The following is a 15891-nucleotide window of genomic DNA, read 5'->3' on the forward strand; positions in this document are numbered from 1 at the left end:
AGAGTGTCGCAGTGTGAGTGCGGAGGGATGAGTATGTGTGTGTATGTGTGTGCGCTTGTGTAGGCAGCAGAGTGTTGACAACTTAAGTGGAATTTTGCTTGCTCGAGCGTTGCAAGCATTAGCTTTTATCAGATGACATTAATATTATCTGAAGGACAGTTATTAGTTGGGTTAGAAGAAGACGCATCCCACATTATACAACTAAGAAAGGCACTTTTTAGTTCAATATTTAAACTTATATTCATTGCTCGCTTAATCATCAAGCAAGTCTCGAACATAATCTAAGTCTTCTTACGAACGTGGTGGTCGTACAGTATAATGAAACCATATAGACTCGACCTGATCATAGAGCGTCTTACGTTGCTGGAAAAAGGGTTCTTCTTGGTGGTAACGGGTATGTTCTTGTGATCCCCCTTGTGAGCAAACATAAGACCATGTTCCGGATGAGCTACAACTGTATAATTGTCGTTGTCATTCGCGAATATCTTCCTGGTCTTCCAGTCGTAGAAGACTATATCACTCGGCTGGGGCTTCAGCAACTTCCGCTCCTCGAAAACCGCCTTCCAATCGACTGCATTTGGTCCCTTGAACCGATAGTTTCGCAGACTGGCCTCAAAGTCAATGTAGCCTGACTTGGAGAACCCACTTCGTCCGCTTATTTCCAGAAAGATAATTGTCTGCACGGGAACTATATCTTCTACTATGGATGTAAAATAATTATTAAGTACTTACCGATATCTCCTGCTGGACATTCCCGTGCTCGCGTTCGGCCAATGCCCAAAGTGCTGGATCGGTTCCTTTGAAGTACTGACTGTAGTATATCTGCGCAGAAACCGTTGGATTCAGGAGCTGTTCCACCTGCTTTTTCACGTTCAAGAACTCGTCCTCCTCGTAGAAAGTACGGTGTTCCCGATAGCCGAGTTTTGTGAGAGTAATGACCGTTTTGTGGAAAGGTAAGTACCGAAAGTCCTCGACGGTCGTAAAGGAGTGCAGATACTCCTGGTAGTTGTTAAACTTGGCAATGCTGAAGTCTGTCATGATGAGCAAATATTTCAGCACCTAATGTGTTTCTACAAAAGTGTATTTCCTGTGAAAGTTTAAATTGTATCTCTGATTTAGGAACGCCGGACTGCTAGGAATGTTACTCATCTCGCATCGAAATACTTTATAATCGATTAAAATAATTTGTATTAATTCTCTTGCAAATAATTTTTTTTTTATAAGTTTTTAATATATTTTTTCCGAAACAAAAATAATTAGCATTTTATACTCTAGCCCATCCTTAGTTGGATTTTTAATACGATGGCTTCAGCACGTTCAGCCTGAAACCGCAAATATTAACATAGTTTAAATAATCCGTATCATGAATTCGTCGATTTTGTGGAATTTTTTAATAAATTTTGGTTGTACAACACTCTCTGTGGCGACTTTTCATTTAGCGCATTATCCAAATACCGCAATGGGCAAAAATATGCATTTATTCATTTATTTTATTTGTCTTTCTCGTCGAGCGTGCTTAAAAGAGGGTTGGTGTCCGAAAAATTCCAGGCAGCCCAAAAACATGTTCACTTCTGAAAAACCCATGCCACTCAAGGAGACGTCTTCAATGGTGAAAATATTAAAACCATTCTCGACATTCCCCATTTGATATATGTAGATGCCAATGCGGATTATTTGGACAGAATTTGAGGCTGGGTTCAGCAACCTGCTGAACAGTCATTTGTATTTATCAACACTTTCGTCAGTGACGTAATTTCCGGTTCGGCACGCACACATAAACAATCGTGCAGCTGACATAACAAAACAAAAATGGCCGACGCGTGCTCAAAATTCGGAAGCGAAATAATTAACTTGAATGCTAATTAGTTGAATTATCAATGAGAGGCTCAGTAAATCCGCCACTAGTATTTATTGACATTAAATCGACACGAACACACATGGCCGTAATGTTGGAGGGGGCGTGGCAGTCGATGGCAGTTTATGGCCCAATGGGCTTTGTTCGTGATAACCAGAATGTGTTTTAGCCGCATAAATCCTCATTCAGGCGATGGGCTTTGCCAGGCATTTAAATATATCAAGTGGCAGGACGGCCCAGATACTCACTATTATTTACATGGCCCCCATCAACAACTGCAATATCAGCAAGTTCTCCTCGGCGTGTGTAATTTAAGACCACGGCATAAATCATCAGGATACCCGCTCAGACAATTTTGTAAAACACTCCGAGTGTCCCAGCCTTTCCGCTCCTTTCCGTTCTGCTACTTTCGTCTCCTTGGCTGACTGGGCATGTGTTGAATAAATTTATTGTTGTGCATAATGCTGCCCAAGATCGCAAGCGTAAAAAATTGCTATTATGAATATGAAGTGCATTGCGTTTAAGGATGCAAGACGACTGCTCATACGCGGAAATGGGAGAGTGTGAATGATGGCGGCGTTTAAGGGCACATTGCATCAGCAGTCGCAGCCCGTAATTATGAATATTAATTGCAGGGTAAGCGCCGAAATTGCCAACCGCAGGATGAAGGCGTGACCCTGTAAGGCTATGCAAATGTACGCAAAACTAATGGTGCAAAAACGGAGTCTATGAATAAATCACAGAAGATTAGGTCCCAAATGATGTGAAAAGGGATCAGGCCGCAAAAGTGTCCATCTCACCAAAAAAACAGACGCACATACGCACACACACATTCAAAGCACAAGTGAACCTAAACAAATAGGACCAAAAAGTATTGGCACAGAAAAGGATACGACCGGAGGAAACACAGAGTTCATATCAGCCTAAATGCAAGTCTTCATTAAATTTGCATATGTCGATATTTTGGGGCTTGCCACATGTCCCTGTAGAAACCCAACAAGTTTCATCTGCAGAGTATTTGTGGAAAATATGCGAATGTCGGAACAGCTCACAAGATTTCCAATGATGGATTGAAATCGTCAGTCCAATTAAAAATCCGATACACTTCTTCATATCCTTTACATGACTGCCTGTAAATAGTTTTTACCAATCCAATTATTCTATAAAGTATTTTACAACAAGCCATTTCGGTTGCTCAATAAAAACCATAAATTCCAAATCGAAGGACATCAGGGCGAAGTCGTATTCGTATTTCATGGAATTCGGTTTACGGGTATATTGAATTTTATTCTTCTACTTGCAGGCTGGCTGTATTTTGTGTAATTATTTGCCATGTGCGTCGGAAAACTTTGCCATTTTTGTGAACGAGTGCACTTCAAAGTTTATGCGCCAAGTGTTACATGGCGTATACGTAATTTTTCATTTCGCAGCCAGATTCAAGGCACCCCAGTACGTCTGTATCTCCTCCCTCTGGACTGTCATGTTTTACATGGCCTTGTGCGTGTGTGTAGTTTTGAGTGCTCTTTTCCCGTGCCCTGTTGATGTTTAGTTTTTAGACAAGCCGGCAAATATATTCGAATTTTATGCAAATTTTAATTGCTTTACTTTGCGATGGAAATTTACGACCGCAGCCGTGGCAAGGAAAAAAAAAATGGAAAGAGGACTTCAGTGCGGAGGATCATCTGCATAAATATTTTAGTGGTGCTAAAATAAATAATAGCCATTCTCGGTGGTTAATTCTCGACGTTGTCGGCAATTAGCCAAGGAGTCAGTGGGGCAACCGGAAAAAGGCCATCGCACTCAAGAGATTTTATAGCCCATCTCAGATTTTGCTCGGCAAGATGAAGAGCTTTTCTCGCACAAGCTCGCCAACGGACTCCAAGGACTTGCGAAACATTCGAAATTAATTCGCAGAAATCACTCAAAAGGATTTTCAGCATCGCAGCAACACATGTGTCCATTCGACTTCCTTTTCGCAGCATTTGCGACTTTTTTATGTGTCCGCCAACCATTTTAGACAGTTGACCTGCTACTTGCTAGACAATTGACTCAGCTGAGTTTTTTATTCGATTTCCTCTGACTGACTTGAACGCTCTTTTAATGTCCATTTAATGGTTGACCATGGCATATTTATCGCTCTGAACTTGGACAGTTTGTTAATTTATTTTGGGCAGAAACATTTGTTTCATCATTTATATTGTAGGTACTTCTTGGGCAATGGCTTTACAAAATGTTTACTTTAATATGTACATGCTATTTATGACAAAATTTATCATAATCCTCATAACTTCTTCATCCTCTGAATTTTACAATACAAATTCTTATGAGCATATATTTATTATTGTTAAACGTGGGTAGTATTCAGCTTGGTCCCAGCCTAATACACATGTGCTTATTCTATTTAATATCATTTTAATCTTTTACGACTCGCAATATTGAAATAACATATTGTATCGGGCTGGTCTGGAGTCCTAAGTCTGGACCTTTGGGGGCGTTTTCCTGCAGTTGTTACTTTTTACGAGCATCAATTTCTGCCACATTGACATAAATGTGCATAATAACCGAAATGCTTTTTACATTTCCGCTGCAAAGGAAGTCATAAATAAGCCAAACGCTGACGGGGCAGCCAATCCCGGCGTCTTCGCTGTCCGGCATTATCCGGAAAAGGGGGCGTGTCCCCGCCCATAGATTTTTGTGCTGCATCTGCGTCGCCACGTTGGGCGCAAATCAAGTTATTACGGCCCATGGCTGGACTTTGCCACTGCGTCACATATGGCGAGCATAAATAGCACCCATCCGCCCCGTTGGCCGGCTGGATGACTGGCTGACTGGCTGAATGGGAAACGGGCTAACTGGCTGGCTAGCTGGCTGGCTGGCTACAAACTTTCTTTATGCGCTTTCCATGAACATTTCGTGGCAGGTTTATGTATTTAATGGACTTTGCACAACTTTCTTTTGCTTTCTTTGGCCCTTACCAACTGGCCCTTTCTTTTTGGCAACTGAAAGGGCGTCTGCATCGCAAGTTTGGAAAGGCTCGGCTTGGACGCATTACGTCCATTGGCAAAGTTTTGTGACGCCAGCATTTATAACCGCTTCAACGTCCATTTTCATTATTAGCCGGAGTTGCACACACAATAACAGAATGCGTGGGATTTTATGTCCAATTATTTTTGTCGCCTGCGCAGCACATTCGCATTATTCGCGGCGCCACAACATCCATAAATAGCTCAATGCATTTTATGCGCTGGCGGGATCAAATACCAATCAAAATTAAAAAAATAATGCCTATAGGGATGCTATGCCAACGGAAAAATGTTGAACTATTTACAATCTTTTGTAACTGGTTTTATTAAATTTTAACTTTTGTTCTACGTTTTGTTCTTGTTTTTACATTTAAAAAGAAAACATTTTTGGTTCAGCTTTTAATACGAATGCTGTGAAAACCTTTCACCGTCGACCTTGGCATTTCACGCAGCTTTGGATGACCTTGAACTTTTACCACGAAAGGAAAAGCAGATAGCCAAAAGGGTCCTTTTGTTCGCTCGGTTTGAAAACATCCTTTGAAAGAGTGCTTTGCATACGGCTCGGCTGAATTGAAAAGTTCAAAAGTTAAGCGAACACTCGCAGGCAAATACGGTGGTCAGTTGCAAATGAATATGCCTACCAAATCGTTTATTATACTCGAATGCTTCTTGACCTGTTTGGGTATGTGAAAATCTTTTCATACTGCGGCATTCAACATACAGTGTAAATTTGTATTCATACATATGCCAATCCTGTGGAAGACATGGGACTTGGCAAAGAGCCGGCGCCGAATAGACGTCGTGAGCCAGCAAAAAGCCAACACATAAGATGGCACTCCCTGCGGAAAATGTCCTCGCAACATTATTAAAATGTTGTCAGGCATTCCGAACAAGTCTCTGTGCAGTGGAGTTTATTTCATATTTGCAGCCAACCAGAATCACATACATATAATATGTTGCATGTTGCGACAGTAAAAGTAAAATATGGAAAATACAAGTTGCCTTATTGCCTTTATAAAGCTCTTACGTTTTCCTGATATGAAAGTATTTTCACTCTTTGGCATAAGGTATTATATCATATAATCGTTAATATTTCGGTATTTTTAAAAAAATTGTTTTAAAATTCGTATTTCGTTGGCATAAAGACCATATTAAGTGAACATTATGGCCGCAAATATTTGTCAACCAAGATATGACGAGATACTTAGGAACTGCTGCTGCCAGGAAGTATATAAAAAATCGAACTGAAATGGACAAAATGAAATGGTAAGCATCAACAAGCGCTGACAGCGACGACAACGACACTTATCGAATGCGAAATTGATGAGCTAGGCAAATGACAGTCCGGCTGGGAAGGCTCACGTCCCTCGTCCTCATCAGCAGTCCCAGTTCCCGTTCCCAGTTTGCCCAGCTCAGTCCTCCTGCTCATCCACCCACCCCCAGGCGTAATGAAGGCTCGGCGGACTCTGTTCGATAAATTCCCGAAATTGGTTCTGACTTAAAGTCAATAAAAGTCCACTTAAGGCTTCATTGTTGCCCGCTTTTTTGGTGGGAGCTGGAGTTATCCTGCTGCTGCCGCTCTGCTGTTCACAAAATTGTTTTTTAATGCGCGCACATCAATAGACAAGCCAAATAGTCCATCGCAAATTTAACTACTACCATTTTCGTGCTCGATTTTGTAGCTTCTCCAGTGTTCAGCATCAGATATTAAGCGACAGCATGAATGGTGCTGCTTTTCCGGGGGGTTGGACTGGACCCCAAGGATGGTCCATTCGGGGGATGATGTTTTCACAGTTGGTTTCAGGGCCTTTTACCTGTGAAGCCAAGGATTAACAGGAGCGATGCCCAACAAGTGTCGTTATCTAAATACCAGGGATGACAAGAGAAATAATCCCACCATAATGAGTCACGTAGTAAAATAGTAAGGATTTATATATTTTCTAAATATTTCTTAACGTTTCAATTACTTACAATCACGAAGTTTATCACTTTATTGAATTACATTTCATCCTATCACATTTATTTACAGGTGTATCCTGGAAAACTTTACGAACAATTTAATGCAAAGCTATTTAGTTTTGAAAAATTAGCTAACATTTTAAAATTATTATCAATTAAATATTTTCTGTAGGGTACATCTCTGGACTCAAACATTACCTTGCATAATCGCCCCTCATAAATGAAATCTTTTCCGAAAGCTTATATATAGCCCCAGTTTGTGGACAGAGATTTTGGAAGAGAAGCCTTTGCCCTGTATCTTTTTAACCAAAACAATAACTTCCGTATGCCCCTTTGCTCTTCTTTAACGGGCTAATGCGAGTTTCCCAACAAGTTTCATGCAGCGTTGAAGTTTCCCCTGGAAAAGCAGGTTGCCAAGCCGGGGATGAGGAAATGGGACGCGTGTGTTGCTAATTAGAACACATTTCTTCAATTTAACCCCCCGCAAAAGTCAGGGAAAACACAAGCAAGTTTCGGGGAAAGCTAAAAACTCCCGGGCACAGGTCGCTTTAATGAAACAAAATGGGGGTTGAATACGCACTCGTGATGAATATACGCGCAATTATACCTTAAGGTAATCCACTGTCGTACCTTTGTTATGTCGATTCCAATGAAAACACTTGAAACTTTTCGCATGAATGATATTGTTGATGGCTCACGGACCGCGCTGTTGTATTTGACAAATATTTATGCTAATAAAAGCGGCATCACCGTAAATATGACCTCCCCTGAAACACTGTTGCTGCTCTTTGTGGCCAAAACTTTCCACGAAAGTTTAAACTCCTGTTGTGAGCCATACAACCGAACAACCACTGGGGGACAACCCACTGATGCGGTCGATGATGCGAACCTAGCCACACCAGTGAGCAACTAGCAAAGTGGGACCGGTTGGAAGGATTTCATCCATTTAGAGTTTTAATATTTAACAATTTATTATGTATTTAGACCAAGCGAAAGTCTAAGAACACATTTGCCATTGAGTATTCAAGTTAATCATAAGTGTCTTAAATTAATAAGCTTTAAAATAGTTTACCACAAATATATGTCTATTTTTAATGCATGTGCTTATTGTCCTATTTTCGGCAAGCATAAAATAAAAAATTTAATGCCTGTTTTACCCATTTTGTTTTTCATTCCCTATGCCGATGGAAACCGAACTGTTGCTCAATTAGAAGGGCCGCAACCCTCTAGCCCAACGTTCTTTCCGGCTCGACTTTATTAAATTAACGTTTCATGTTCGTTTAATGAACAAAGGAAGACGAAAATAATGATGCTCGAAAGGAGGAGGCGTGCCCCACAAGTGGGGAAGGGAACTTTGGGGCAAGTCAACGTGTCGCATACTCACCGAAATACAAAAATAAAAGACGCAAATGCGAAAAACGCCGCAAGATGTTGCCGTTGGTCCTGCCTTGCTGCTGTTGTGGCTGCTTTTTGCGTAACAAGCCACTCTAATGACAATATTGGCACTTACAACAACAATAACAACAACCTCAACAGCCACAACAAACACAACAACAATAATAATTTTTGTGGTTATTACCAAGATTACAACGGCAGAAGCAATGACAACTTTTTGTGCCCCACTCCAAGGACACATACACTTGGAGATAATTGGATAAGTTTTTGGATATGTAAATATATATGTAAATATGTTATTTAAAATAACAATAAATTCTACAATAATTCGAGATAGTCCATACAATTATTTTCTTATATAATATTTGAATTGAATAAATATCAAACTAAATGTTGTTTTTGAACCAAAAAACTTACATATTTTAAAACGTGCCAAAAACATGATAAGTTTTAAATTAATTTTGGTAATGTCAAGTAAACAAAAGGAAATTTATCTTCCAGATACATTTTCCCTGTGCACACATACAAACTGCCAGGAAAAGAAAGAGAAACATGTCGCACCCGAGGAAGTCAAACTCACACACGTGCAGACGCACCTACACATGTACAAACATTTATAGTCTACTTAGAATTTAGCGACATTTGCCGTGGCGAACAAGTATCAAAGGAAAGAAAAGCTGCAGAAGCCGACGACGGAATGTTTTCATTTTTAATGAAGGCACGTAAAATGCGAAAAAGTCCTACGCACACACACACACATGGACGGGCTTTCATAGATTTGCTTTAATTATAATTCCAGACGCGTTTATCACATCAACAACAATACAAGCGCAGACCCGCACACTTGTACTTGAATTATTATATGGCACTCGCACAGTAAGCCATTACATCTGTGTGGCCACAAAATGTTTTTTCATAAACTAACACATACACACACACACACACGCAAGGGGCTGTTGAAAATTTAGAATGTCCTGTAGGTGGTAAAAAGGCGGAAAAACCACCCTGCCGGCGTCATCCTGTTTTTTAGTATTATTTTTGGTCCTTTGTTCGGCTGAAATATTTATGCATTCGTATGACAAAGATTTTACAACAGTTGTTTTGTATACATATTGTATATTTGCCCTTTTGCATGCTACTCATCCAACTTCTTGGGCTTGTGAATTCTTGATGCGGCAATTTTGCAACAAAAATTATCTCTGCTCGTCGGGATTATCACAAACTTTTGCCAAATTGCAATTTTCTTAAAAGAAAACATAACAAAATAATGGTGTAGAAACATTTTGTCATGCTTTACGTGCTGAGTTTACTTCAACAAAAAAAAAATTGGCAGTTCTAATTAGTTCATGACTTTATGTGTACAGTCATCGTATATCAACTAAAATCAATTCCTGAATTTAAGTCAGAGTATGAAAGGCATCTAAGTTATTTAGTCAATGGATAAGGTCAGGATTAGGCTTTTATATTCTTGCAACTATGGAATTTCTTCTTTTGTTTATTATAACGGACTTTTATTTTAATCACTTTTTATTTCGTGGATTCTAATCTTACATTTTTATTGCCCATGCACCGAGTTGAGCTAATAATTGGGTACTTTAATAATTTATACAGATTGCCACATATGCAACAAAAAGCACTAATCCAGGCATAAGTCCCATTTGATTCCAAGAGCAGCTGTGCTTTATGGTCCTATCAGGCGAACACAGCAGACTCCCATGAGGTCACATTGCTCGCTGTTTTCTGGTTTGAGGATAGATTAGTGGCGGAATTTGTAAACACAAACATATTTTCAGAAGTGATAAACACTTGACTCTCAATTGGAGAGCCCACAGACACCTGGATGTCAAAAAAAAAAAAAACAAAATGGTTGCATTCAAGGGCCTTTGCAAACACTTGAAACGCACGCCAAAGACTAAGCTGACAAAGAATGTGCTCAAATATGAAAAGCAGAACAAGAACGATATGCAGCCAAGATTGGAAATAATATTTATTTGATATTTCCCATCGCCATCGATGGCAACAACAAATGGCAAACATTTGTGCAAGTCTCAAGCAGCAACTTAAGCCAAAGTGCACACAATCCATCGTCCTTCTTCCTTCGGCCCATAGGATGTGCTTAGGCATGCAATAATCTAATGTGCAAATATGAATGGTGAATGTGCGAGACGGGCGAGCACAACATGTTACATGCCACTAAAAATCTAAATAATGTGCCAAGAAAGGCGGCGCAGAAAGGAACTGCCTTCATAGGGCGCAATGCAGTGAAAGATGTTGGCTCAATAGCTTCATCACATATATATATATATCTGAATATATATTGAATATATATATGGGAACTTTGCCTTCGGCCTGTTTGCAGAGACGGCGCCGCAGACCGCCAGACACGTGCACTTGAAAACGCCAAAGTCAAGCCCAACATCGACGCCAACGCCCGGGCCAAAAGTCAATAATAATAACTTGGGGGATTCGGAATACAAAAAAATCCAGTCAGCAGCTGGATAAGGGGGCTGCAGAGGGGTAAAAAATACTCAGACAAATTCGCTTGAAAAGGGTGAAGGAATGTAATAATACTTAAAACTTGAAATTCGACTATGCTGGTGAGCCGGGTTACAAGGGCAGAAATGACAGTTTGGAGGCAAGCTATGCTATGAAAATATATAGTAAACTAAGTTTAGAAAACTAATTTTATAAAATGAAAAGAAAAGGTATAGGTATATACCATTACTTGTAATATTAAAAGTCATTATACATATGCCTTTATGAATTTATGGTGCTTTATAAGTCCAACTGTATGTATCTTCATGTTTTATTTCAAAATAGTACAACAAATAGTTTTTGAATTAAATATTTTTTTAGTTTAGTTTTTATTTTATTCGTTGGCGGCATCACTGAGCCGCACAGCGTGGTCCCCACTCCGGGCCCACTAGGCGTATGAGTTATAAGCGAAGTTGCCGTAAGCCTTTCAGTGAGCTCTGTCCGCCCTGTTGGCCTTGCCCAACTGTCTGACTCGCTGGCTGCGTAGCTGCCTGTGCGGGATTGGAACTTACAGGAGGAGGACTGGTGGTGGGCACGTCCCTATCTTCGGCTGACTGTTAGCACTGCCTGCTTGACTTCCAAGTGGCATTTACTCATTCTTTTCTTCACATGTTTGCCCTGCCTCCGCAATGGCTGCAGTCTGCCTGCCTCGATTTGTCATTTTGCTGCCAAGACGAGACAGAGGCTGGGCGGCTAGAAAAAAAGAAAAAGAAGGACCGGGGGTAAAAATGGAAAAGCCCTCAATTCTGTGCATACTTTTGTGTGTCGAATTTGAATTCAATTTCCGACGCTGAAAGGTTTTTAATCTTGTTATCAGGCAGCTGCTCAACCGCCTGGCATGCAAACTTGAGGATTTTCTGCCCAGCAACCCTTGTTAAACGTTGAGCAGTTGATTAGCTTAACCTTTTTGTTGTTATGCAATGCCCTGCGGCAGGCGATTGTTATTCACATATTAATAAGTCCGCATGCTCAGTTGGAGTCAAGTGGGGAAACAGAGGAATTTTATTTGGAGTTTTCAGAGAATGGATAACTTTTTGATTAGGAAAATTATACAACCTTCCAACTAAATATAGTTTACTGGACATATGTGAAAAAAAGAAAAATAAATTAATTTGGAAATGATACTGATTGTGATTGTCATTGGTAAAAATAACCATTTTTATACTTTGGCCAAAAGGGGTGTCTGATCAAAAACACCACATATCATACCCCAATAAAAAAGAAGCCCATGTCACACAATTTAAAAAAGATGCGTAAAAGGATTCCAATGTCCAATGGTCAACGTTTATCAGACAGTTAGACACTTTTTTAGGTGTCCTTTATTGGGGCTTAATTAATTTCTTGATAGTCTTGCTGTTGTGACCACACAGCTGGCATTTATCCCACCAATTATCCAAGCCTCTGCAAAGCGTAGACTTCGAAAAGGGGAAATGGCAAACCGAGATATCGATCCCAAGTCAGAACTTTATTAAAAACCACCTGCAGTGGTAAATTTCCAGTCACATGGATTTATTTGCGGCCATTAAATGTCAGAGCGACTGGAGCAGCTAGAGATTGCAACGGCCTATCCCAAATCGCAACCGGATAGTCAGCTCACGCATTTTGCAAATTTACCACCGCCCAGCCGGCCAACAGCCACACCAAAGTTGCGGCAGATTATAAACGTAATCCCGGGCGCGGGCCACGTATTCCGGAGTCCTATAAACCGTAAACTCACGCACTCGCCCGCAGCGGTGGCAAATGCCACGTAGCTCCGGAATCACAGGGCCCGGAGCACAGAAAACATAAAAGAAAGCATTAAAAATGGCAAACAAAATGGCAAACATATTTCTACCCGACGCGTCGCCACAGAGGTGAATAAAAATAAGCACAGTTGCCAAATTCCACATTTGTTTAGTGCTTAATGTTTAGCCACCGACGATTTGCATGCCAAGCAGGTGCTACATAATTTATCAGCGAATGCAAATGTCGAGAAGCTACGGATCTGATTTATACACTATACACGGTCCTGGCCTGTAAAATGCTACGGCGGAAATTGTTTTCGACATTTAAATGCCAACTGACAATCGGCAAACCGACACCTGCGTCGCCATTTTGTCTGGGCAAATACGGCAAAATTTCGGTTAAACTATGGGTTGTTCTCAGTAAGTGTATTGAAAACATCTTCTTTTTGAATTCCTATTAATTATAGAAAATTAAAAGGGAAAACAATTTTAGTATCTTTAAGAAGTGAAATTAAGGAATAGTTAATAAAACAAATTAAATCATTTAAATAATACTTGTAACATATCTTACATTTTTCATTTTCAATTCTCCGCTCTTAAATCAAGAAATATACTTATTTGAGATTTTTGGAACTCCCCGAGGAAGCTGAGATTTCGATCTGCGATTGCAATTACCATCAATTTAATCAACAAGGTTGCAACGCCAGTGCAAATAAAAATCGAGAGTCGCCGCCATAATTTTGGTTTATAGCCGGGAATCTGTTAATGCGATGACTCTCAGTCGGCGCTCTACCCGGCTGTCCTGGCCACCTCATCCATTTTCAGGCCCTGTCCAATGGCGCTCATAAATAAAAATCACTGAGGCTTGAATTTTGCATAATTCCCTTTTTTCTTGTTTTGGCTGCACGCGTAAATCTGCAAAGTGTAGCAAACAAAAATGGTTGGGAAAATTGCCCGTGTACATATATAGCCAAAGGTGTGGGTAAAAATCTCGGTGTGTATTTCTGAATGGCTGTTGGAGGAGGGGCGTGTCAACGGCCTCTGCCACTCCCACTGCGGTCCCATGCATCATGGTGTGGCAATTTTCAGCTTTTATGTATTTATTGCACATGAAATGCATTCCACAATGCGCCGGTAATTTACCAACTACGCCCCGTTGCCACCCGTGAAATCCAGCCCATCCACCCACCAGCAGCCACTTTCAATGAATGCAACTGCAATGTGCAAATACCAGATATTTGCAGTTAGGGCTTCGGTAAAGCCCGACAATCCAATTTGTTTCCACGAAACCGTGTTCTCAGAGCATTTACGACACTTTTTTAAATGGAGGTACACGTCATAAAATTGGCAAAAGTGCAGCCAACGATAATAAGTAAGGATTCTATTCGAATATGAGAAGTTGAACAAAATCAAAATTGGTTAGAATTAGGGCAATTAAATACATCACTTGTAAACTGACTTTGTGCTTAAGTCTTGTAATATGCAGCTTGTGAAAAACTCTCGTAATATGCTTTGACCACAGCAATTAGATTTATCCGAAGAACCAAAACTTTCCCGTTCGGTCCCCAAAATGCCCGTTTCCCAAAAGCCGAACAAGGACAAAAGTTTCCCAGCTCAGCAGATCACGAAAATCGTTCCACCAGCAACCAAACTAAACCGCCCAAAAAGAAATTGGCACATTCGCTATCCAACCACATTTCGCCTACCATAAATCCACACAAAAGGAAACTTTTTGGCAAGCGAGAATTTATGCCCGGACTGCCGGCCGACTTCTTAGCGATTTGTTCAGGCATATAATTCATGTTTTAATTGGCAAAAAGTCGAGGGGCGAAAAACGCAGACGCACAGCCGAAGAGTCGCATTTATTTATGACTTGTTAAGTGTAAAATATCTGGCGCAAAATCAAAAGATGCAGACCGCGACCCATACCCAACCAACCGACTGCAAAATACCAATCTAAATCATATGTTTGTTTATGGTAGTAGTGCCTAGTAGCGCCCACAAAATCGGGCAGAAAAAGCCGCTGCCAAGTTGGCAGCCATTAGGCTAATTATAAGCGTTCTACGGCCAACAGAATGCTAAGCCCCCTACGAGCATTTGAAACGATAAGTCCCGTATACGGGATCACGAGGGTCACTAAAAGTCCCTTATGCCGGGAACAACATAAACTACAATAACAATTAGTCGGCTTAAGAAGTCGAAACTCGGGCTTCCAGCCCGAAAAGCCCAACCCTCATCATCAGGCGTAAAGGAAAAGTGTCCACAAAGTTTGTGCGTAAGCCATCGCAAACAGGGTGAATTTTCGGGTGGTTCGAGCTAGTTAGCCAGTTCGATCCGTTGGGGTTAACAAAGGCCGTTCGAGACTGCCATTGTGCCAGAAGTGGGCCGGGCTAAAGAGTGCATAACATACGCTTTTTACAATTATTTACTGACACTTCCGAGTCACCCCCCTAGGTGTTCGGAGAAAGGTCCTGGTCAAAAAACCTCGTTTTACTAGTACACATGTGCAGATTAAGGCATGCTTTTTGCTGCCCTAAAACAAAGCTCCTAGAAATAGAAATCATGGGAAGAACACTGAGGAAAACAAGGGATTTTATACAGATATAACATGTAAAAATGGTAAGCAGCAGCATATGTTCCAATTTAAGCTAAGAGAGCTTTAGTTCTCAGGAGAAAAACCATACCTAGTAACTAATGGTGTATACGCTTAATGAGCCAGATTTATTCATTTCATGAACTTGGTTTCAGAAAAACTCTTCAGCAAAGGGTCGCTAATCAAAGCCTCTTCATCCGGAGTGTAAACACTTCACGAAGTGTATCTTAGCCTCAGCATTTTGAAAATAAACTTTGCCGGCTGCTTTTGTTATGATTTCCCAAAAGCCAAGACGGGACACTGAACTGTGTTTGTCATCGGGTGACAACAAAGACTGGGAAAACTGGGAAAAGGAGGACCTCTCCACAGGCAGTCGGTGAAGTTTTTGCCAAAGTGCTTCTCTGCTCGCAGTTCTCTTTTAGCGAGTCCTGTGAATCCTGCGAATCTGGCATTGTGTTTATCACACGTCAAAGGCGCTTTTTGTCTTTGCCCAAATCTGCTTCAATTTGAGCCAAGATGAGCGGCATATAAAAAGTTTCTGTTGTATAAACATTGTGTGATTGTTAGAAAAACATGTGCCAGGGGCACAAATACACTCTTGCAAAGAGAAACGCCCACTCGAAAAACAAAACGAACAAAAATCGCAGGATCGAACGTCTATTCTGAAATACTCTCCAAAATTGAGTAAATAGTCTTTTAAATTTAAAGTAGATTGTTGTTGAGTGAGTATTTCTAGAACTATATAATTATGATGTGGCACACATAATCATTTTGGTCAGCACTCTTCCGCATTTTTATTAATTCAGA

At 40.6% G+C, this 15891-nt stretch overlaps 1 protein-coding gene across 1 annotated transcript; it reads right to left on the reverse strand.

The window, feature by feature from the left end:
- Positions 1–226: 226 nt before the first annotated feature.
- Positions 227–1108, reverse strand: LOC117144214 (cilia- and flagella-associated protein 299). Its single transcript, XM_033309265.1, has 2 exons — positions 733–1108; positions 227–677 (listed from the first exon to the last, which is right to left on the reverse strand). Exons 1-2 carry the CDS (start codon positions 1036–1038, stop codon positions 282–284), a joined length of 702 nt encoding a protein of 233 aa, XP_033165156.1. The 5' UTR covers positions 1039–1108; the 3' UTR covers positions 227–281.
- Between the last annotated feature and the right edge of the window lie 14783 nt (positions 1109–15891).

The sequence above is a fragment of the Drosophila mauritiana genome, chromosome 3R (genome assembly GCF_004382145.1).
Source record: "Drosophila mauritiana strain mau12 chromosome 3R, ASM438214v1, whole genome shotgun sequence".
In the NCBI taxonomy this organism is placed as follows: domain Eukaryota; kingdom Metazoa; phylum Arthropoda; class Insecta; order Diptera; family Drosophilidae; genus Drosophila; species Drosophila mauritiana.